This window comes from Panicum virgatum, chromosome 2K (genome assembly GCF_016808335.1).
Source record: "Panicum virgatum strain AP13 chromosome 2K, P.virgatum_v5, whole genome shotgun sequence".
NCBI classification, from domain to species: domain Eukaryota; kingdom Viridiplantae; phylum Streptophyta; class Magnoliopsida; order Poales; family Poaceae; genus Panicum; species Panicum virgatum.
Genome location: NC_053137.1, coordinates 60,072,261 through 60,094,122, shown reverse-complemented (window position 1 = coordinate 60,094,122; position 21,862 = coordinate 60,072,261). Strand labels below are relative to the sequence as shown.

General features: G+C 47.9%; 3 protein-coding genes and 1 pseudogene across 3 annotated transcripts; 2 read left to right on the top strand and 2 right to left on the bottom strand.

Annotated features, from left to right (window-relative positions):
* The first annotated feature begins 1,156 nt into the window (after positions 1-1,156).
* LOC120691056 lies at positions 1,157-4,577 on the top strand. The gene is made up of 5 exons (XM_039974020.1): positions 1,157-1,652; positions 2,282-2,345; positions 3,275-3,439; positions 3,837-3,902; positions 3,983-4,577. The coding sequence occupies exons 1-5, from the start codon at positions 1,357-1,359 to the stop codon at positions 4,208-4,210; spliced, it is 819 nt and encodes a 272-aa protein (XP_039829954.1). The 5' UTR covers positions 1,157-1,356; the 3' UTR covers positions 4,211-4,577.
* A 3,035-nt stretch (positions 4,578-7,612) lies between these two features.
* LOC120691065 lies at positions 7,613-8,692 on the bottom strand. The gene has a single exon (XM_039974030.1). It carries the CDS (start codon positions 8,483-8,485, stop codon positions 7,844-7,846), a length of 642 nt encoding a protein of 213 aa, XP_039829964.1. The 5' UTR covers positions 8,486-8,692; the 3' UTR covers positions 7,613-7,843.
* A 5,600-nt stretch (positions 8,693-14,292) lies between these two features.
* LOC120696190 lies at positions 14,293-15,293 on the bottom strand. Its single transcript, XM_039979326.1, has one exon. It carries the CDS (start codon positions 15,183-15,185, stop codon positions 14,496-14,498), a length of 690 nt encoding a protein of 229 aa, XP_039835260.1. The 5' UTR covers positions 15,186-15,293; the 3' UTR covers positions 14,293-14,495.
* Positions 15,294-18,066: 2,773 nt separating this feature from the next.
* LOC120695539 lies at positions 18,067-20,680 on the top strand (annotated as a pseudogene).
* The last annotated feature ends 1,182 nt before the right edge of the window (positions 20,681-21,862 follow it).

Genomic DNA, 21,862 nt, shown 5'->3' with positions numbered 1-21,862 from the left:
TTTTTGAAGACTGAGCCGGCAAATCTTCGAGATTAAATTCTCGAGATTGACGAAGGCACCACAGACGCCTCGTTGTCGACGAGAACGTCGCCTACCACTGAATGCACAACGCCATTAAATCACAGAATATTCGTTTCCATGAGGAATCGAACCGATGACCTCAGATGCTATCGAGGCTTTTGTAACCACTAGACTACAAGCCATTTCGCAGAGTACTACTATACTAGTACTATCCATTTGGATTTTTCAGGTTTGATTGGTTCGTTTCCAAAATATTAGCATGCTAAAGTATGAACAAGTTCATAAAATTTAGCACTCGTTTGATTGAATGCTAAAAAAGGAACCCATCTAATCAAGTGCTATTCTAAATTTGTCAAGATTTTAGTTAAAAAAAGCAAGCTAGCATTTATGTATGTCCATATTTTTGTATCCAATCCAGCAGACTCTCCATACCACAACGCGCAGTACCGAGTTCAACACGTGCGTCGTATAAGCGAGTGCCAAAAATAGAAAACCAACCGCGTTTTCAATGAACAATTGAAGAGTACAACCCTTTTATAAAATCCGATGAACAAAATGATATTACTCCTTTTTTTTTGAAGTAACAGGAGGAGTAGCTCCCCTACTGATTATATATTACTTCTTGCTCCCAACAATAGATAATCCCGTGCCGTACTATTACGGGCTTCCAGTTTGGCCCAGCTAATTTTATTTCAACTCCTGCAATATGCAAAGCATGGGGGCGCCCGCCGAATTTAGCCAGCGTCACCCAAACAAGCCAAAACCCGCCCAAGCTGACGCAATTTTCCAGGTACACGCTTGGTGGCTTGGTGCCCCCGAAGCGGCGGCTGGTCCCCTGCACCTCCCTGGTCGGCTGCCCGTGGATAGGAACGCAACAACCTACTCCCGCTGACACGGGGGGCCACAGACCCGCCGCCAGCCTGGCGGGCCGCCCCCAACCACCGCTAAACTACTCCGATCACGCGCGCGTTATTGTCATGGTCCCCACGGGTGATTGCCCGTTTTAACCAGCACCCCCTGTCGCTCCCGCACCCACCCTTTGCCTGACTACATAACTGACTCGTGGGCCCAGGAGCAAACGCTTCCCTGGTCCTCATTCTGGACCCACCCGTCGGCGGGTGAGGTCGACATGGGAGTCGGGGGCGTCTCGTAGGTGGAAGCCCCCTCAAGATTTACCGATCCGAATGCGCGCCTTCCTCCCCCTCATAATCGGAGGCGGATTTCGTAGACGTTAAAAACCCGGCGCGACACGGGACCCCCCGCAACGCCTATACGAAACGGAAAGCTTCGGAGAGCGAGAGGGAAAGGGGAGGGAGACGGAGGAAAGAGGAGGCGATGGCCCCGGAGGCGGCGAGGAGCAGTAGCGGTAGTCCTGCGGCGGAGGAGGAGGGGGAGCGGCGGCGGGGGGAGAGCGAGAGCGAGAGCGAGGGGGAGGAGGCCGGGGTGGCGGCGGTGCTGGACTTCGACATGCTGTGCGCGTCCGTGGCGCTGTCGGCGGAGCGGAGGAAGGGCGCCGCCGCGGCGGCGCCGGCCGGCGACTGCGGCGGCGGCGGAGGGGTGCAGAGGATGTGGGAGGGGGACGTCGTGCTGGATTGCCTGGAGGACCGGCGGATCGCGCTCAAGGCAGCCTGGTAGGTGGAGCTAACTCTTCCTTGTTCCTTCCCCTTGTTACATACAGCTGTATCTCTAGGGGTTGGGTGCCTTGTTGGTATGACCACGTCGTGGTTGGAAATGTTGGTTGGGAAACCAGTGCTTTGGGATTTGGCGTTTCGACGAACGCGGATTCCTTTTTGCTTACGGACGGACTGGTTTTTGTGTGGATTTGGGAGCGAAGGGGGTTGTTCTTCGTGCTAAGCTTTTGGAATGGAGAAGTATCGTTTGGGACGGCATCCTAGCTTAGTAAATTGGGCGAGATTTTCATTCGGACAAGGAAGTTCCGCGGAGGGAAGTCAGAAACTTTTGCTCCAATTTCAAGTTAGCTCTTCGATTGGGTGGCTGGAGACGAGCTCTCAATTGCAATTCTGCTAATTCCCGCTTCTTGTTCAGCTGTAGATGAAAAAACGTCATATTTTAGTATCAATTGTTACCATCAGAGAACATTCCCCAAAATGATGTCTTGGCCCTGTTTTGGTGCTATTCTAGTGTTTGTGCAAAAATATGCCACCTTTCTTTGTTATACTACATCTTCGTGGTCAACTGTGATTAACCTTTCCTGAGACTCGTTTTAAAAGGGTTCTTGTTTGCTTGCAACCGTTTGCAGCTGCCCGTGCTACCAATTTGGCAAGAACATGCGGAGAGCCAATCTCGGATCATGCTTTCTTCAGGTACAGATTATCCACGCACTAACGAGCATACTTCGTCCATTCTCTGCTGTTACTATACTGTGAAAAAAAGTGTAGTCAGATTGCTGTTTAGGTACCATGTAAGCTGCATGTGTCTATAGTTTCTTGTTGTATTCTTGATAAGGCATGAAAGACAAGCCGCTATCATGCTTGCTATTTGGACAATTATAGAAAAGTTGCCATTTTTCTAAGCCATGTGCTTAAAAATGTAGTGCCTGACTTGTAACTCGTTTGAATTGACTTGTCATTGTAAACAAGAGTTTAGACAATCCTTTATTCCTGTGGCATGTCTTAGACCTAGTCTACTTGCATAGCCTTTTTTTTATTTGAGCTGCATAGAGGATTAGTAAGTTCCAGTAAAACGTTCCATAATAGTACTCAAATATTCTATGCTGGAGGGGACCGGACTGGACGTTGGACTTGCTGGACAGATCTGAACCAGTATATTTTACTCATCTTAACCACCTTGTCAGTCTTGAAATACCAACTTGGTTATATATTTAGCTCAGTCAGTGCTTCATTTGCAAAAATTTCTTGGAATTCCTTCTCTCATCCAGCATCCAGTATGTGTGTTTATTATATTCAATTATGTGGTCTGTTCGTTATCCTTAGCAGAGTGATGAATTCCCTCCAAAAAAAAAAAGAGTGATGAAAGGAGACTATAACTTTCTTTGACATATCTCCTGCTGCATATATTAAGGGCACAGATGACAGTTGTTATTTCAAATTGGATGGCTCAATCCTCTGTCTGTTATAGACATTCGTTTTGTAGTACTGTGTGACAATCCCATTGTTATTGATTTTGAGTTTTCCACGTATTAAGTTTCCTTGAGTGTAGCTCCCTTTTATGTAGTTAGTTTTAATATTTTATTCTTATTCACCCTGCTTATGCTAGATGGAATTTCTTTCAGGGAATGGTTTACTTCATTTTGTTAGTGGCTGTTCTGGTGAGCCTAATTGCCTTTTCAGTAACAAGGCATCATATATATTTATATATGGGACTCGGCTCTGTCCTCTTCATAGCAATCTATACTGGTTACTTCCGGAGAAGAATCAGGAAGCAATTCAACATTCGGGTAAGTATTTCTTGGGATAGCCGTTTCCAAATATAAGTATTCAGAAAGTTTACTGTTTTCTGCTAGAGCCAAGACATAGCACTTATTGCAGTTTCTTACAGTTACAGTGCTTTGTCTTTTCTAAAATTACACCATCCTTGATGTCCTTGGACTCTATTGAAATCGCAACACCAAAATTAAATGAAAGTAAATGAAACTTGGAGGTATATTGATGGTTAAGTATAATCAAGGTCACATCTATCGACATAAATATGTTGTCAACATCTTCATAACATTAGTACGTGTATTTTAATTCCAGAATTGCAAAAAATAAAATTTAGGGAGAAGTCATTCATTGCATTTATTGGAAGTCTTCATTCTGATGAAGCTGACCATCCACCCTCTTTTGCGCTTACAGGGTACCGAGAGCAGTCTGGATGATTGTGTTCTCCATCTCATATGTCCTTGCTGTACCCTGTGCCAGGTTATATCTGCATACGCAATTTTTACTCTCTTCCTATTTTTGGCAATTGTAAACTGACCTGTACTATCTTCTGTATTCAGGAGGGTAGAACTTTGGAGATGAATAATGTCCAGTGTGGTGTCTGGCATGGACGAGGTGATACCATTTGTTTAGGGAGCAATGGTGAAGGAAACAAGGCTTTCGCTGCCCTGAAGAAGGCCTCGCTTGTGCCTATAAAGTCCCCAGGGTTGTGTGGCATGGACAGAACATCAAATGCAGCTGATGAGCACGAGCCGCTCGTCCCACCAGACCAACTGGAGCAGGTATAGGGAATAATACAATTGGTACTCTGTATCACCACGACCTCTGTGCATTCTAATTTCCAAGAAGGGCTTGGACTGTCCTGCGAGAAAATCATCTGTACTGCACTTCTGCGCCTTCTTATTGTGTTCTTCAATCCAGTTACATGATGGACTTTGCAGCAAGTCAGCAATCATGCATGGGTGTTGGGCACAATAGGCCTGTTGTTGTAAAATTCAGTTATAGTTTTTATTGTGCAATCGGTTTATTTAGGTCCAAGACCGGATCTGCATAATGTCACACGTGCTCAGGGCTTTTGCCTGCATCCAACTGTAAATTTCTGGTACGTAGACATGAATGAAATGGGAAGGTTCTCTTCACCGACTTTTTTTGTTCCTTCTTTTTGATGCTGTCCCTTGTCAAACTTGATTCCAGGAGCTTGATTAGCACCATTATTTTCCTTTCGTTTTCCTTAAGAAATGTAATTATCCATCACCAGTTTATCTCAAGATATTGCAACAAGTATTGCCTGTGTAAAAAATATTACAGGGTTAGCACTTATGAACTTAACACCCGCACAAGAAGCTATGTGAGAGTTGATTCCCAATGAGAAGGCATGCATGTGCTGGAGATCTCAGAAACCTGTGGCTTTGTTCTTGTCAGGATAAGCAGAAGCTAGCGTAAGTACAATTATTGAAAGGGGTTATTGAGCCTACTAAAGCATTGCAAAGTTGCAATGATGCAGGTCTGCTGGCTGCTGCCTCATGATGGGTCATGTCTAATGCAGAGTGTCTCTTTCTGTCCCTTTCTTTTCTTCATGTGGGATGGCCCCTTTTGAGTTCTTAATTCTGGTATCTGAGGGATAACGAAGGTGGCCAGGTGGGCAGCTCAGTGTGGTGGCTCTGGTCTCCGGGGTGTGCTTCACCTTTTGCTAACCGTACCACTAGCGGCTCGCGCTAGAACGAATGCGTGTGCGTGTGCCACGGTTTGACATCTTTAGTAAGTTCAATTATGGGTGGTGCTTTCTTGAATTTTATTGTTTCGTCTCTGGATCAATCATCATGCCTACTTTGTCCTGTGTCATGGTCAGCCTTTTTTTTTCCATTCTGGCTTTATTTCGCTTTACTTGACTGACAGCAGTAGATATATAGGAATACGGAGTAGTCGTTAGTGCTACTCCTAATATATTGTGAAACTGTTAATTACCTTGCAAAGTTCAAGAGATCAAGAAAAGTTTACTAGAGATACTTACAGTGCTAATTGATGGATCCTTTTTTTGTTAGCTGGAATAAATGTGTGCAATTTGTTTAAGACAATGAGACAGGACTAAGACTAGTAGGTTGCAATGTTGCAGACAGTAGAGGACCGGTTGGGCTAGTAGATGAACCAAAAGATAACCTGATGCTTCATGCTTAAGAATATTGTAACCTTATATATTCTGATGCAAAGAGACCCTGTAAACTTCAGGTACATGTTGACTTTGAGCATAAATGCATGTGAAGGTCATGCTCTATGAATCTCTCAAATAAAAAACAAAAAAAGCGATCATGTGTTCATAAGCCACGCGTTTAGCGCGTCCCGCGTGTGCATGCATGCACTCCACGAGCCCCATACTATAAGCTATAATAATCAATCAATCAATGCTTAGGCATATTCCAGATTTTTTTTAATCCTTCGGCGCTCAATATAATAATCAATCTCATGACCCATTCAGCAGGGCTCCTCCTAAATCAGCTCTTTGCTATAGTGCAGGAGAATCGAGAGCATATGAAGCAAAAAAAAAAAAAAACGTCTCCTAGTTTTTTTCTCTCCTCCATCTGCAAACCAAGCTTCTTCTTCTCGCTATAGTTCTGCTACATAGCCAAATCAGGTAAAGCAGAAGCACAGGAGAAGTGGATGATGGATCATGGATGCTAGTAGCAGAAAGGAGAAAAGCCATGCATCTTGACTATAGTTATATATATCCCAAGAGAGGAGAGGACCATGGCTTTTACAATTTTTAAAGGATGAAGGCTTTTAGGGTTTTGCCAAGATCGGCCCCAGCTCCGGTCTCTGGTTCCGTTCCTTAGTAACGAAGCTATGCATTGTTTGATTGTTAGAAGCTGCGGCGCATAGGCGTCTTGGCATCACTACTAACGAGCCTCTAAAGAGCCTTTTGCAAGTGTGCAGGGTGCACTGGATGGAGATGGCGATGGCGATGGCGATGGCGATGGCGATGGGCTCACGTACTGTCTGTCTGATCGTCTGAATCTCATGGACTCATGGCATAGGCAATTAGGCATACCATCATGCATACAGCATATTGTTCGTGTACGCTTCCAACACTTTCCTCCAGCAGCAGCTCACATTGACATCTTTAATTTGGACATGTTCTGTGCCAATCTGTCAGACGACTCTATTGGATCAGGATGGCTAGCAAATTCTGGCAAATGGTCAATAATGCATGAATATGAGTGAAATGCATCTCTATGAGCTGAAACCCAGGACACAAGTGAAAAGGACAAATGATGATGATCACGGGAAGCCGGTTACTGTACATCACATCAGTATACAGGACAGTGGACTATGATTATCACCCCCATCAACATCAGGACCTGGTTTTAGTTAAAAATGAGCAGTGCTTTTATCAAGCGGCCCTTTCACTTTAACTACGAACCAATGGTTCGACACCACGCCGTGACTATAATCTTTTCAGTGAACAATAGTATTATTTGGCACATTACAGGCACTTTTTTAGATAATGGAATATTCTGCCCTCTACAGTTTAGCGTACGCAGCCTTTAATTATTACATTTTTCAGCTTCAATCGCTGGATTATCAGGAGACTTAAAAGGACACATTACATGCATGTTTCCAAGATATTCAAGACGTAGGCTGTTATTCTCAAATCTCAACTAATATATTTTTTTCGCGAACGTGCCTGAGCACTATTTCATTAAGAGGAAATCTCAACTATTAAGTGACGTGTCTATTCACCTTGCAGTAAACTGGTTAGTTACGGTGACTATTGTGGGATCACAAAGTTAAAGGGTGTTCCAATAGCTGATTTATTGAGGGTGCTTGATATGCCTAGATGGACTTCCTACCAAAATCCAGTGTTTTTCCTCTGCTTCTTAACTAGAACCACACTTCCACATGTGGGGCATAAAGAAGAAGCACGAGGAAAAGAGGAGCACGAGAGGAAAAGAGGAATGCAAAGCACCAATCATTCATGAGTTCCTCAAAAGTAGCACGTTCTCGAGTGCAGATATACTTTCATAAGTGCAAGCCCTGCCAAAGTTTCATTTCCACCATATATAGTTTCGATGCCGGAGCGACAGGTAATGCATTGGGGAATTTGTTGGCGCCCACAATTCTGCCAACGCACTTTGCTTTTTGAACCTCACTGTCTTTTCTGAAAGTTCCATTGCAGTAACTGGATGGAAGCAAAGTTAACACAAGTTTCAGCTTTTTTTACCTTTCAACATCGGTTTTGTTACAGAAATATCACACTGGTACAAACTATCTTTGTGTAAGTTTGGCTATACATTATGTCCGCAGATGATATAATTACATACATAGTAAACTCTTGGATAAAAACAATTAGTTAGTGCAAAACCCTTCCTTCTCATCCGAACAAAAAGGAAGTAGAAAAAAAAAGAAACTACGGTATCATCAGTTCATCACTTCTTGCGGTTCCTCATCAAGAGCCCCTGATCCGTAACCACCTTCCTCCTCGCCATAGTCTCCTCCTCGGCGTCGGACTCCAGCGAGTTGACGCCGTCCTTCTCCTTCCTCCCATGCGTCGGCCTCGCGGGCCATCGCCGCGGGAAAAGGTAGAGCGCCGTGGACGTGAGCAGCGTGGCCCCGACCCGGCCGCAGAACACCACCATCAGCAGGCACAGGACCACGGCCGCCGCGCCCGCCGCCGGGGACGAACCCTTCTTCGCCTGCTGCCGACGCTTCACCACCGCCGGCGGGAAAAGCACCCCCGAGACGGACGCCGAGGACGAGGCGGTGGAGGAACGAGAGGAGGAGGAGGAGTAGCCCGAGTCCAACGACGCCGCGGAGCTCAGCAGCGCCGAGGACGCCACCGACGACGCCGTGGACGGGCCGAACACGACGTCGTCGTCCGCGTCCATCCCGCGCTTCTTGGACTCGCCCGGCGGTGACTTCTTCTTGCTTCCCTTGCTACCAGACAAGAACTTCCCCCGGAACGACAGGCTCCGGCGGCCTCGCTGGTCCCGGCGGCGAGCCGCAGCTCCCGCCGCCGCTTCGTCGTCGGCCACGGCCGCCGCACCGCCGAAGCACATGAAGAGCTTCATTGTCGATTGGTGGCAGTACTAACTCACAGCAAGGAGGTTTTCCGATCAGCTCGTGGGTGGGTGGTTAGGATCGCCGATCGCGGCCGCCGTATCGGCTATCGAGCGTCGCGTCGGTTCCGGCGATCGACCTGGGGTGCGTGCGAGGGCCGTGTCTGCTTCGAATCGGAGCGAAGCAGCGCGCGGCTGGATATATAGGTGCGCGCGCGCGCGTGATGGTGTGGTGTGGAAAGTGTCTGATGCGGGAGTAGGAAAGGAAGCCGAGGGGGGCCACGGTTCGGACGTTCGGTGCGCGCGTTCTATCGACTCGTTTTGGCCTTTTGGGTTGCCGGCCGTTCGCGGTGTGGTGTGGATATAAGCGTGTAGAACGGGTTTGACTGACTTTGACTGAGGTCTCTAGGGCAATTATTTGTATTTTCCAAGCGTACCAATAATTAACGCACTACTAAATACCGAACATCTGAAAAACTTTTTGAGTTTTGCATTTGAAAGAGCTTTCACTAACCTGAATGTTTTACTGAGCTTGCAAGAAGCTCCATGAAATGAAATTGGTGGGGATCCCTCAAAAACAAAGGAGTGTTTTTTTTTATTATTGTAGACTAAGGTTATTCTCTCTCAGTCATGCATGCAGATATAACAAGGACGGCTATGACCTGGTGTCTGGTGTGGTGAGGCATGGTACGGTGATTCCCTGGAACCTAGATGCCATTGACAGCATACCAAAAACGATTGGTATGGCTATGTCCAGCCTTAAATCCAGTTAGGCAACGAGGAGTCATCCTATGATGGATGAGGGGTACGGTGGTAACACGAGTTGGTTAATTAGCAAAAGCCTCAGATGCAAGATCAAATAGTGTTACAATTGGCCTCAACTATAACTTTCTCCTTTGAGGAAGATGCCTTAATCTGGCGGTTCTCTTCTAATGGAGTTTACAACTCTCAATCCTTGTATAGGATTATTAATTTTAGGGGGGTGATTCCAGTTCATGTCTCAGCAGTGTGGTCTTTGAAAATACCCCCTAGAGTCCATTTCTTTCTTTGGCTCTTAGCCAAGAACAAGGTCCTAACTAGGGACAATCTGAGTTTAAGAAGAAAAGTTGAGGATGAGTCCTGTCTTTTCTGCAATGAGAAGGAATCTGTTTTTCACCTCTTCTTTGATTGTGTAGTGGCCAAACAGATTTGGGTCTACATTTCAGAGTGCTTTGGGTTTAATGTCGGTATGAACTTTGAATCCATTGGTAATATGTGGCTAAGTAGGAAAAAGTTTATTGTGCATAACATCCTGACCTCGGCTGTTCTTTGGGGTTTGTGGAAGCTGAGAAATGAACTTTGTTTTCAGAACATGTCTTGGAGGGATATCAGGATCCTGTTGATGAAGGTGGCGATTTTGGCACAGAACTAGCTAATTCTGTGTCCGGAGACAAGCAAGGCCGAGCTGTCTGGCTTAATAGGAAAGCTAAAGTTGATGGCTGCGATGCCTGGACGACTTACTGGTTGAGCCAAGGAATGCCGCGAATCTGGGTGGATTTCTGGCGCCAACACAACTGGAGCTGGGACACGGCGGAGGTGACGACTGAGCTGCGGGAGTACATCAACAAGGAGGGCTTCCTAACTGCTCCTGCTCCAGACTCTCTCTGGGTGCGACATGCCTGAAATGCCTATTGTCTAGTACCTTTTCTGGATTAGTTCTTGCTGTACTCAGTGATATGTTAACCTGGTTTTGCTGGCTGCGACCAGTATGCTTTGTATGGGTGTTGGAACCTCCCATTTGGATGCTGTAAACGTTGTTCTGTCTTTGTTAAGTAAGACGGGAGGGCTTTGCCCTCTAAAACTCTAAAAAAAAAATAGTGTGGGCATGAGGCACAATATGAGCTCTTCTTTCATAGTTACATGGCCAAGGTCCAAGGAGGTCTCTAAGTGGTTCTTGGACTGCCCCCCCACCCAAAAAAAAACAAGCACTTTGGAGGCCAAATTAGCGAACCACCCTCCGAGTCTCTACCGTTTTATGTAATCTTAATCTTGTACTGAACTTGCTTGCTGGCCCTTCCTATATATGACATAGTTTCTTTTTCAAAAAAAAAGAGAATGTATAAGTCCTTGGTTGTAAATAGTCAAAGTTCTTGAAAAAAGGTGGTATATTCACAGTGGAAGGCAAATAGTTAATTGTCCGGCAAACCACAACCATTTTTTTTGTTTCAAATATATATACCCAGTGGACTTCGATCCTTCGACCTCCAGATGCGATATTGCAGTCTCACGTAATCCCTTTATTCCCTTCACTAGCTACTCGGTTTCGGTTAAACGCACGAGTTAGCTCTAATTGTCACTATCACTTGATTGGTTCCATTCGGGCTGGGGACGAAGACAGGCTCACTCTCTCTAGTTCAAAAGCATACATACAGCATGTGGCATGGCTTTTCAGACTTCGTTTACTTCTTCGGTCATAAAGTTGCCGCAGAATAGCATTTGGCATCAGAAGGTCCGGCGTGATAATTTTACAATCACGACGCACCTTTTTCCTTCCGGGAAACGTTGTGGTGAAAATTAATTATGTGGTCAAATTATTACCATATCAAGATTTGGCACATGCAGAGGATCGGAACTAGCAGGGTCGTTTCGTGTTTGACTGTGACGACGACTGCACTGCAACAATTCGAAAGAAGACACATACTCCTCTGGTCTCTAGTCCGTGTCTTCCAAGTAATGTTCGCCCCATGGCTTTTCTGTTTCGTCTAGATGCCGAGACCTTTGAAATCTAGGCATAACTACACCCACCATGTAGAAAGACTTGTGGAGCAACGAAGCTAAGGAGATGACTGGTGTATCAACGGTTCAGAGGGGATTTTTCACGTATGCACATGTATCATGGTCATTCATCTTAAAGTCAACGGTTGGATAGATCATCATAAGTTGGTAAGAAAATTTTAGAGCAAGTTTGAGAGAATCAACTGTTTTTCTTTTCCATTTATTTTGGATGAATGAATGCTTTCATCAGGGTTCTCGGCCCCATCTCTGGTTCCAATTCTTAGTACCGAAGCAGCTCTCTTGGCATCATGATTCATGCAGCATTTCTTATTAGGGTAATTGGTCTGCGGGACATCCTCAAATGATGATTTTGTGCCACGCACACTCCATACTTCGAATTTGTGCACAGCACACTGTGATTCTATATTTTTGTCTCCAACACACCGCAGGACATAAAAAGACTTTTTTGCCCTTGAAAAACCGGGCCCACCCGTCAACTCTCCCTGGCTCGCCCCGAAGCTGTGCGCTCCGCCGCACCACCGCCGCCCAGCCCTGCTCGCCGCGACGCCGCGCCCGCGCCGGCCTTGCTCGCCACGCCGCCGCGGCCCGGCGAGGTGAGGAGAGGCAGAGGGCGGGCGAGCCGCCGCGCGGAGGGAGCTCCACGGCCGGCGCCCCTGCTTGCCGGAGCAGGACGGGCGTCGCTGCTTCGTCCCACCGCCTCGACGCACCGCCGCCGCTGCTGCCCGAGGGTGCAACGCCGGAGGCCGCCTGCCGCGCCGCGACGGAGGGATGGCGCCCCTGCTCCTCCTCCCCCCTCCCGCACATGCGCCGCCACTGTTCCGGCCCGCAAGGACGAGGAAGGACGGCACGGGGAGGGCCGCCGGGGAGGAAGGTCGGAGGAGGGACACCGGGGTTCGGGGGCGACGGCGTCGGGGAGGAGGGCCACGGGCCATGGCCGCCGCGGCGCCCGCCGTCGAGCTCGAGCCGGCCCGTCCGCGTGCGCCGTCCTCCGCGGTGGAGAGGGCGAGCTCCCGGCGGCGCCCGGCGAACGGAGCAGGGGAGGCGCCGGCCCCGCGGAGAGCCAAAGAGAGGGAGGGCCGGGAGGAAGGGAGGGAGGAGCGGCGTCGGGAGAGAGAAAGACGGGGAGGGAGGAGCGGCGTCGGGGAGAGAGAAAGACGGGGGAGGGAGCGAGCGCCGCTGCCGGTGCGTGAGCGGCGGAGGCAGGCAGAGGGAGGACAGGGAGAGAGAGGTACGGGGAGGGAAAGGAGGAAGGAGGAGAGGGAGAGAGCTGACGGTGGGCCTGATTTTTGCAAGGGCAAAAAAGTCTTTATATGTGCTGCGGTGTGTTGGAGACAAAAATATAGAATCACAGTGTGCTGTGGACAAATTCGAAGTATGAAGTGTGCGCGGCACAAAATCACCATTTGAGAATGTCCCACGGACCAATTACCCTTCTTATTAAATACCGATCTTCTAAAGCGCCTTTTTTTGCGATTATATATCCTGCTGGATGGCGATGCTCACTTCTGTGGATCTCATATATTTATAAATGGCACGCCAGCAGGAACAAAGGCTTGTAGGCAGTGGCGGAGCTGGCCAAAAATTTTAGCTGGAGCAGGATTTACATCAACTTTGAATGGTGCAAATGCTAAGTCCATCTTTGCTCGCTGGCCATAGCAGTCATGTTGTTGCCGCTTTGGTCATAAAGAATTATAATTTGCATCAATTTTGAATGGTGCAAATGTTAAATCCACCTTGTCTAGTTCCTACGACAATTGCGGCTTTGCTCGCTAGCTATAGCAGTCATGTTGTTGCCGCTTTGGCCATAGAGAAACATAAATGAGATTGTTTCATCTTTAATTCAACCAATTGTCATACAAGGTAAACTAGTTCAGTGGCCCATTTACATTCGTGATGACCACCATCGATGCATCACAAAGATCATGGAAACACATGAATAATCCCATAACCATAAAGGCATGTATTATAGTTCCATTAGTTTTCTAGGATATAAGACGTTGACCGGCTCCAGTGAATGTCTTGTGCCATATCTGAATGCTACAAGCAAAGTATGCATTTCTGTGATGCCTCAACATGCACAGCTGCACAAACGCATATAAAAGAGCTAGCCCGTTTGGGTATACCCACGTTCTTTAGGTGCTTTAAAACTGAAGCGTCATCTTAGGCCACACCACCCACCTAATGTCGACCCACCAAATGGGCTATTATCGACTTATCTACTCCCGGCCCATATCTATTCATCGTCTTCTTCAATTAGCCACAAGATGATGTCTGACGTCCAGTCATCCAGACACTGCCGCAAGCTTTGATTTGAGAGCCACTAGATCGCAGGGAAGAGAGGGGAGGGAGGTTTCGTGCCGCGGAGTAGGTGGGGCAGCTGCCCTACCGTGCGGTATGGGCAGCTCCGCCTATGCTTGTAGGCTTCTCTTTCTTTGGCTTCCTAGGTGCAGGAACACAACTTATACTCCTTGCATGTCTCACATTAATGAATCATCAAAATGGCAGTACTCCTTGCATGTGAGTTAATACTAATGAGACGAGGTAGAGCAAGAGTATTAGGCTAGTCTCAGTGGGAGTTTCATGAGCACATATATCTAGACTGTGAGCTAGATAATCGTGCCAGATGGATTTTATGGTGATGAAACTCTCCTCACATCTCATGAAACTCTATCCTTCTTTCTCCTTACCATGTCAGCAAAATTGATGGTATTTAATGTCATGAAACCCTCTATGAAACTCCCACCACTACGGGACACTCGCGGTTTGCCATGTGCAAAGGCACACGGCAAAGGCTGGAATACACACAGTAAAATCTTTGCCGTGTGCTTTTTATCGGGCACACGACAAAGAGTTTACCGAGTGCTAAAAACACTCGGCAAATTTTTTTAGAAAACCTATTTTAAAAATAAAAAAACAAAAAAGATTTAATCCAGGGAGGACCCCACCGGCCAGCGACACACCCGCTCCATCGAATTCACAAGTTGCGGCATTTTTCGCAAATGTAACCTTATATAATATCTAATATAATATCTAGCCGGCCAAAGGCGGGGTAGGCCACCTAGTTTTATAATTAAACAGCATACTCCCTCTAGTTAAATACATACGTGTCATTTTATGATTTCTGCTGGTCAAACTTTCTAAAATTTTCAACTATATAAACTCTTTTGGACAAAAAAAAGTTAATCGCTGTAAACTCTTCGTCCTTCATCCAACAACAAAAAAAATGAGAAGAAAAAAATGACGGTGATCAGCTGTTGCGGTTCATCACCAAGAACCCCTCTGTATTTCCATAACCACCTTCCCTGTTCACCATCTCCGCCTCGGCGTCGCGCTCCATCGATTCCACGCCGCCCTCCTTATGCGTCGGCCTCCCGGGCCATCGCCGCGGGAAGAGGTAGAGCGCGGTGGACGTGAGCACCGTCGCCCCGACCCGGCCGCAGAACACCACCATCAGGAGGCACAGCACCACGGCCGCCGCCCCCGCCGCCGGGGACGACGTCAACGACCCCTTGCTGCTCGCCTCCCGCTTCGGAGCAGGCGGCGGGAAAAACACCCCCGAGACCAAGGCCGAGGCCGAGGCCGAGGCCGAGGAGCGGGAGGTCGCCGAGCACGGGTCCAAGTCCAGCGACTCCTCGGAGCTCAGCAGCGCCGAGGACGGCACCGACCATGACGCCGTGTGCAAGCCCCAGGCGGCGTCGGCGTCCCCCGCCCGCTCCTTCTCCTCTGACGGAGGCGACGGCTCCGGCCCCGACGACGGTTTCCTCGTCGTGCCCTTGCTGCGGCTACCGGACAAGAAGAACTTCCCCCGGAACGACGACGACGACCCCCGCTGGTGTCGGCGGCGGCGAGCTGATGCCGCCGCCGCCGCCTCGATGCCGCCGGCCGCGTCGTCGTCCACGACGGCCGCCGAGCCGCCGAAGCACACGAACAGCCTCATCGGAGCAGGTGTTCACAGCAGGGCGGGTGCTGATGGATCAAGCGATCGAGGTGATGTAGTCGAAGCAGCGGCCGCGTCGGTTGAGAAGGGAACTCGGATCGATCCGGGGCGCCGTGTCCGCTTCCGAGTGAGGCAGCGGCTCGCGGCCGAGCCCGAATATATAGCGTCCCGATCTGTTGGTGCGCGTGGATGTGGACAGCGGCTGCTGCCGGCTGGTGTGTGGGTGGGACCGTGGGAGCCGGGAAAGGAGGGTGCACGTCCTGTGATCCGGCGCGGAGGGAGACGGTTCGGCTGCGTTGCGTTGTTGTATCGCTCGCGTCGTTTCGGCAGGGTCGCGCCGCGCGGCGCGGGCACATTTGGGTTGAGGCCTTTGGGGGATTATTGACCGGCTTTGACTCAGTCTCGGCAAGACACGCTGGCTGGCTTCTGGGTTCCCATGCCATGTGGGGCCCGGCGCGGATCGGTGATTTGGGCTTTGGGCACTTGCACTCTCGCTTTCGCTACTCGGTTTCCGATTAGCAACAGCAAGGTCTTGCCCGGCCGGGGTGTAACGTGGTCGATTCCGCTCGCAGCTATCGTTGTCCAAAAAGCACACAGGCAGCATCTGGTGGATGGCCAAACTTCCCAGACTTGTAAATCTATGTAAAGAAGGGGCGTACAGAGAGACACCAAAGTATTAAGTATATATTTTCGGGGAGAATATAATGAAGGTCCACAGCGTACGTTAACAACAATGTAATAAGGAATAAATTATTAATTAAAACGTCGTGACGAAGACTTATTAGTGGTCAAAATGATATATATATATATATATAATTATATGTAGATGAAATGTTTGAGGGAGTAGCTAGCAAAGCAAGGACCTGGCGATCGAAAGGAACTAGCACGGTCGTTTCGTGTTTGACGGTTGCGACGACTCCGTGGAAAGAACATGTGTGCTACCAAGTCTCCTCTACTGGTCCGTGTCTTCCAAGTTTTCATCTCGATCCATGGCTTTTCTGTTTCTTCTAGTTCTAGATTCCGTGCGCGACCTTTGAAATGTGGACGTAACTACTCGCTCGCTTTGTTTTGTAGATTTGTAGAGTTAGAAAGCAAGGCTTGCCTGCCTTCATGATTGTTAAGCCCTTCACACGGACATGCAGAATTGAAGCAGGCACTTCACTCCACTAGGTTAGCTAGGTGCACACGCGGCGTAGGGCGTGACCCACGAACGCAGCGAGTCAGTCAGGCAAAGCCAGATTGCTGTCAAAAGTTCACGCGGCCGCATATATGCCCGGCTCGATCAACCTTGCTCATTGGGACATGGGGTAAAGCGGTCAGGGGAGCGCGCCGGCGTTTTCCTCATGCTGCTGGACAAAAGGCAGGGCAGCCGGAAACTGGCAGACCAAAAAGGGGGCTTCTCGTTTCGTGCCTTCCTCTTGTTCAGGTCGGAACCCACTCGCTCACAGAGCCACCACACCTGTGATCAGATCAGATCAGATCCCTTCGTCACACTCGCCTGCCGCGCACTCCTATTCTGCGCACCTGTGAGTGTACCCTATGCTTCCACTGCCTGCCTGCATTTGCTGCAGAGGGTACGGGTGGTAGGGTTCTCTTCTTTGGAGCCGGTAAACACACACAAGCGATGGACCGAAACGGAAGAGAGGACACGGCAGTCATCAGGCTCGCGCAAAGAAAGACGGTGAGAATGCGGAAGGTTCCTGGCTCTGCCTCATCGTCTGAACCGTCAACATTTATGTCATTCTGTCAGGTGAACTGTTCCCCTTCTTCTGAAGATAAAAAGGGTGCGCTTTTCCTATTCCTGCCCGTAGCTGCTGAGTCTGCAACGACCGACTGACTGCCATGCCTATTCGATAGGAACCACCAGGTAGAAAAATGACAAATTATGCATACCAAGCTAGCATGATGCGTGCTACATTATCCAGACGCAAAAAAAAAAAGGTCAAGCGATTTTTTTTTCATCTGCACTGCACTTTAGTTTCCAGAGCTAACATGTAGCTTCAGATTGAAAACGAGGAGATACCTGACGACGGTGGGTTGCAAGAGATAGGCTTGGCAGAAAATGAAGTGTTCCAAAAGTTGGATTGACCGGACAGCAGAGGAAGAAAACATACAAGGTTGTTTCCTGCATCCGCATGATGTTTCACAGATGCACATGGAAGATTTTTACTGTGCGTTCCAACATTTTATTTTTCGGGGGTGGAAAAAAACAATGGATTCCTATCTTGGCTCTGAAGCTTTGTGCTCTTCCTCTTCTTCTTTTTTATTTTTTGAGGGGAGGTGTGTGCTCCTCTTCTCAATCAATTATTCTTGTCTATCGTTATCATCCTTCATGTTGGGTAGCAGCATCCCTCATCCAGCGCTGCAGCACGGGCTGCCGGCCGCGGCGACCAGAAGACGGCGGCGGTGAGGACGAGGAGCATGAGGGCGCGGGCGCGGGCGCCGGCACGTGCGCAACGAGGAAGACGGCGGCGACGGAGGCCTCGCGTATGCTGTCAACCTCACGGTACTTTTGCTGGGCCGAGGCCCAGGACGTGGGATCTCCAATAGATGGAAGCGCAGTCGAAAAGGGCCGCCGACAGCAGACGATCTGGTTCCCTCGAATTCGTGCTGGATTGGGATTTGGATTCGGATTGGATTGGGCCGAAAGGCCGAGTTCTCAACTCAGCACGAATTCGAATCCAATCCGAATTCGAATCCCAGAGTAGAAACCGTTCTATTTATTGCGCGCCAGGGCTCTGTCGATAGTCCAGAACCTTTGCTGTGCTCTTGTGATGGAGTGGTGGCCTGGTGGGAGGAGAGGGAGGCGTTTTGGAAGATGAGCGACAGCGAAGGGGAAGGGGCCGCAGCGGAGAGGGAGCGTTTGGCGGCGGAGGCGTTCGCAGGATGGCAGAGGAGGAAGGCGGAGGATGAGAAAGCGGACCAAGAGAGGGGTTCGGACTTGTACGCCCTGCAGGCTGCCGAGTTTCGCGACGACTGGATTGCCACAAGGTCCAGAAACTACGGTTCATTCGAGGACATCAGTGAGTTCACGAATCACGATTTACGATCCTTTTTGAAACTACTAGTACCTAGGTTGGTTTTGTTACCTTCTCTGTTAGCGATTTGTTTTTATCTCGGTTGGGTGAAACTTAGTACTATTCAGTGATCGTTTCTTCATTACTGGCAGATAGTAATTTACTCTGATGTTTCTAAATCTCAGATTAGATAGGAGTACCCTGCACATGTCAATCCTTATCACTGTTGCACGAACTCATTTGATATCTCTTTCAACTATCTGCAGCGAAGATCCCGCCCATGCGTTTTACAGATAAGCCTGCCCCTCGGCACATTGCCTACCCCTGCGATACTCTCCAGATCTTTTCAGCCAGAGTTGCAGAAATCAGAGGCGACTTGCACTGGCCACTCCGTGTCTTCGGTATGGTTGCCTTGCGTGATCCCGTTGATTACAATCGCAATGTTATCTTCCACCGGACAAGGGATAACTGTACGTCAGACCCTCACTGAAAAGGTTTGTATTCATTGTATTGTTTGTTTCTTGATGTGCTTCCTAAATCAACAATCGTGATTTTCTTCCAATTAGGTAAAGAATAAGCTATACCTAGGATTTGCGACAAAAAGAATAGGCTATAACTAGGATCCAACAAGGAGGTTTAGCCAGTCATATATAGATTTAGGCTTCAGCACAAACTAATTAGAGGCACTTTTTTAGACAGAACAATAACATCTGCGTGTAAGACTAGATTCCACATAGCACAACAATCACAAACTGACACCTGATGATGTTGCATGTGCAGGATTCATTTTTAGAACTGACAGGTCCTACCCGTGCGGTTACGTGGCCGGATACTGTAACAATTGAGGCTGTGCTAAAAGTGAAGGGCACTGTTTTTTTTTTGCGAAACAGAAGATATATTAAGCAACAGCACAGTACATCCGCCCTTTTATAAATAAGACCCCGAAGAAAAGAAAAATTACAAAAGAGCCCCTATAGCTACTGTTCATCTTCCTCTTCATCTCCGGCATCCCGTTCGTCACCTTCACCGCCTGGAACCTCCAAATTCGCCTCCCATCACGCCAAGGGACCCCAAACCTTGGTGAAGCCGCAAGATCCACCGCCTGATACGCTACCAAGCGGGTCGATTCCGCTGAACGACTATCGGCCGTCACCTTGACAAGATGGAAGAGGAACACGATATCTGCCACCGCCGGCCAGACGACCAGCGACCGGAATAAGAGTCCGTCGCCGCCGAGGAACCCAGCGACCCGGACAAGCCGCACACCCACAGGGATGCACCAGTTGCCTACCCTTTCACAAAGGAAAAGGAGAAAAGAACTCACTCCGACATCACCGGCGAGGTCGCGGAAGCTCCCCCTTCGTCCGCCAGCGAAGCACCTCGCCCCGCAGCCACTGAAGCAGAAGCCCCCCGCGCCATCGCCGGATTCAACGCCAAGGAGACAAAAGGCCTGGCTGCGGGGCGAAGCAGGGGAAGAAGAAGCCGAAGAAGACCGACGTGAACCTGGATCCATCGCCTTCACCTTCACCCCCCAATCCAGCGCAACACAAAGAGCAAAAGACGCCGCCATGGAGACCGAAGCGCCATCACCATCGCCGCGAACGGCCGAGGCGGTGCCTCGCGAACCACCGGCACACCCTAGTACCTAACTACCTAGATCTACTAACCTAGCTAGGACTAACTGTACAGCACGCGGGCGGATCCGGCTTCCCCGCCCTCTCCGGCGCCAACAAGGCCACCGGAGAGGAGGGGGAAGCAGGCGGATCAGGACCGGGCCGAGGGCGCTCTCCTTTCGCCGCTCTCGACTGAAGCAGAGAGAAGGGGAAAGGGGATCTCTATAAGGTCAAAGTGAAGGGCACTGTTGAATCTGAGGACAGAGACCTAAGCTTCCTTGCTGTGCCAATAATGCGTCAAGCAACACTTCATTCTTACCTGCTTAATAGAGACTACACTAGCATGCTTAGTACACTGGAGTTTACCCTTGGCCATATTGTTTTCTCTACTGAGGCCACTATATCTGTGCGAGTCATTGATGGTTCGTGGAGAGATGAATTCCATGCCCTATTTGCTGCTAGTACCACAAGCATTTATCACAAGAAGATTGTCTTGCTTTATTCCAAGGATGAGAAAATAGTTCTTACTGATGATGGCAACATCAAACTTTCACCGTCTGTTGCTTCTGTTGAAATTGAGGGGAAGCTAAAAGTATCTGTTAGGGCATGGGCGGCATCAGGAGATGCTAACAATGCCTTCGAAAATGAATTGGCTTGCACACCCAATGAATTGGCAGCATCTCCAGGTGACAATAATGCCTTGGAAGGTGAATTGGCAGTATCACATGCTCAAAACAATAATGTTGTGGAAGATGAATTTGATTTCACACCCAAGGAATATGATAGAAGCTACGGTATACTTGATGTTGGTTTTTGCAAAATGGAAGTTACTGTTGCCTGGTCGCTTATTTCGTCACGAATTTGATGTTTTTTGCAAAATGGAAGTTACTATTGCTTGGTGACTTATTTCGGGCATTCGTGCCATATATTTAGACTTGGTCTTTCTTACTTGGTACTGCATAGCACATGCTTTTGCGTTTTCAGCCGCAAACTTTTACATATGTAAAGTAATGTGCTGTAATCGTGTGGCACTAGAGAGGCCCGCGGCTTTGCCGTGTGGGGCTCGTATCCCGTATCATAATATTGTAGTTGATATATGTAGTAGTTTCCGTCGCTTTGTTATTTTTGCATGGGTGTCATGCTCTGTAGCCGCTATTGCATTTGATATATATTTTAGCCATTCTATTACCTTGACGCTATTGTTTACTTAGTATATTATTTTGGGTATCGAAATGAAGCTATGACATTTCTTGCAGTATTTATTGTGGTGAAAGAAGGGGTAAACTAATTTATTAGAGAGGGTGGAGCACAATTAGTCGGAAATTTAATGTATTTGCAAAATTATGTTGCAATTAATATGCGTGTTATTTTTTTTAAGAAAGCAGTGGTTATATTAAAATATGACGCATTATTGTGGAGGTAGCGTAAGAAACCATGGAAGAACAGTGGTATGATATTATACTTTTAGTAAAATAAGATGTTATGTTGAACGAATTACGAACAATTTGAATTTACTAAATTTTGCTATATATAGTAAAGTTGTAGATTTTAAAATTCTAGATAACTTTTATAAAAAAACAGGAATATAAATTTTTGAAGGGGCCATTTAAGTACAGGGTATAAACAAAATCAAGCAGAATATGCTAATTGACACAAACTTGGATATCGCATAATATGGTTTATATGGATAAACCATTAGACCAAGAAGATAGAATTCTTGCGTGTTACAGATTACAGATATATCACAAGAACACATAGTTTATATAGTACAAAAGCCTTATATCAGAATGCAAGATATCCCATAAGGAAACATTACACTCATCAATTGCCATGCCCATGAAGTCATGAGCAAATCAGAATCAAATCCAATTTATAGATAACTCAAACAAATGTTCAACCAATTATAGCTACACGATTCAGAATCATTCTGATACAGGTTCTGAATGAAAATACAATTTAACTGCTCGAACGGAAAATGCAATATGCACTGCCAACATGTAGTCAGAGTTTTCACTGACAGCAACATCAATATATCAGGACAATGACA

Coding starts and splice junctions, on each gene's coding strand:
- LOC120696190 (XM_039979326.1), bottom strand. CDS start 15,185: ATGAGGCTGTTCGTGTGCTTCGGCGGCTCGGCGGCCGTCGTGGACGAC.
- LOC120691056 (XM_039974020.1), top strand. CDS start 1,357: ATGGCCCCGGAGGCGGCGAGGAGCAGTAGCGGTAGTCCTGCGGCGGAG. Junction 1,653..2,281: donor ATCGCGCTCAAGGCAGCCTG/GTAGGTGGAGCT, acceptor AACCGTTTGCAG/CTGCCCGTGCTACCAATTTG. Junction 3,440..3,836: donor GGAAGCAATTCAACATTCGG/GTAAGTATTTCT, acceptor TTGCGCTTACAG/GGTACCGAGAGCAGTCTGGA.
- LOC120691065 (XM_039974030.1), bottom strand. CDS start 8,485: ATGAAGCTCTTCATGTGCTTCGGCGGTGCGGCGGCCGTGGCCGACGAC.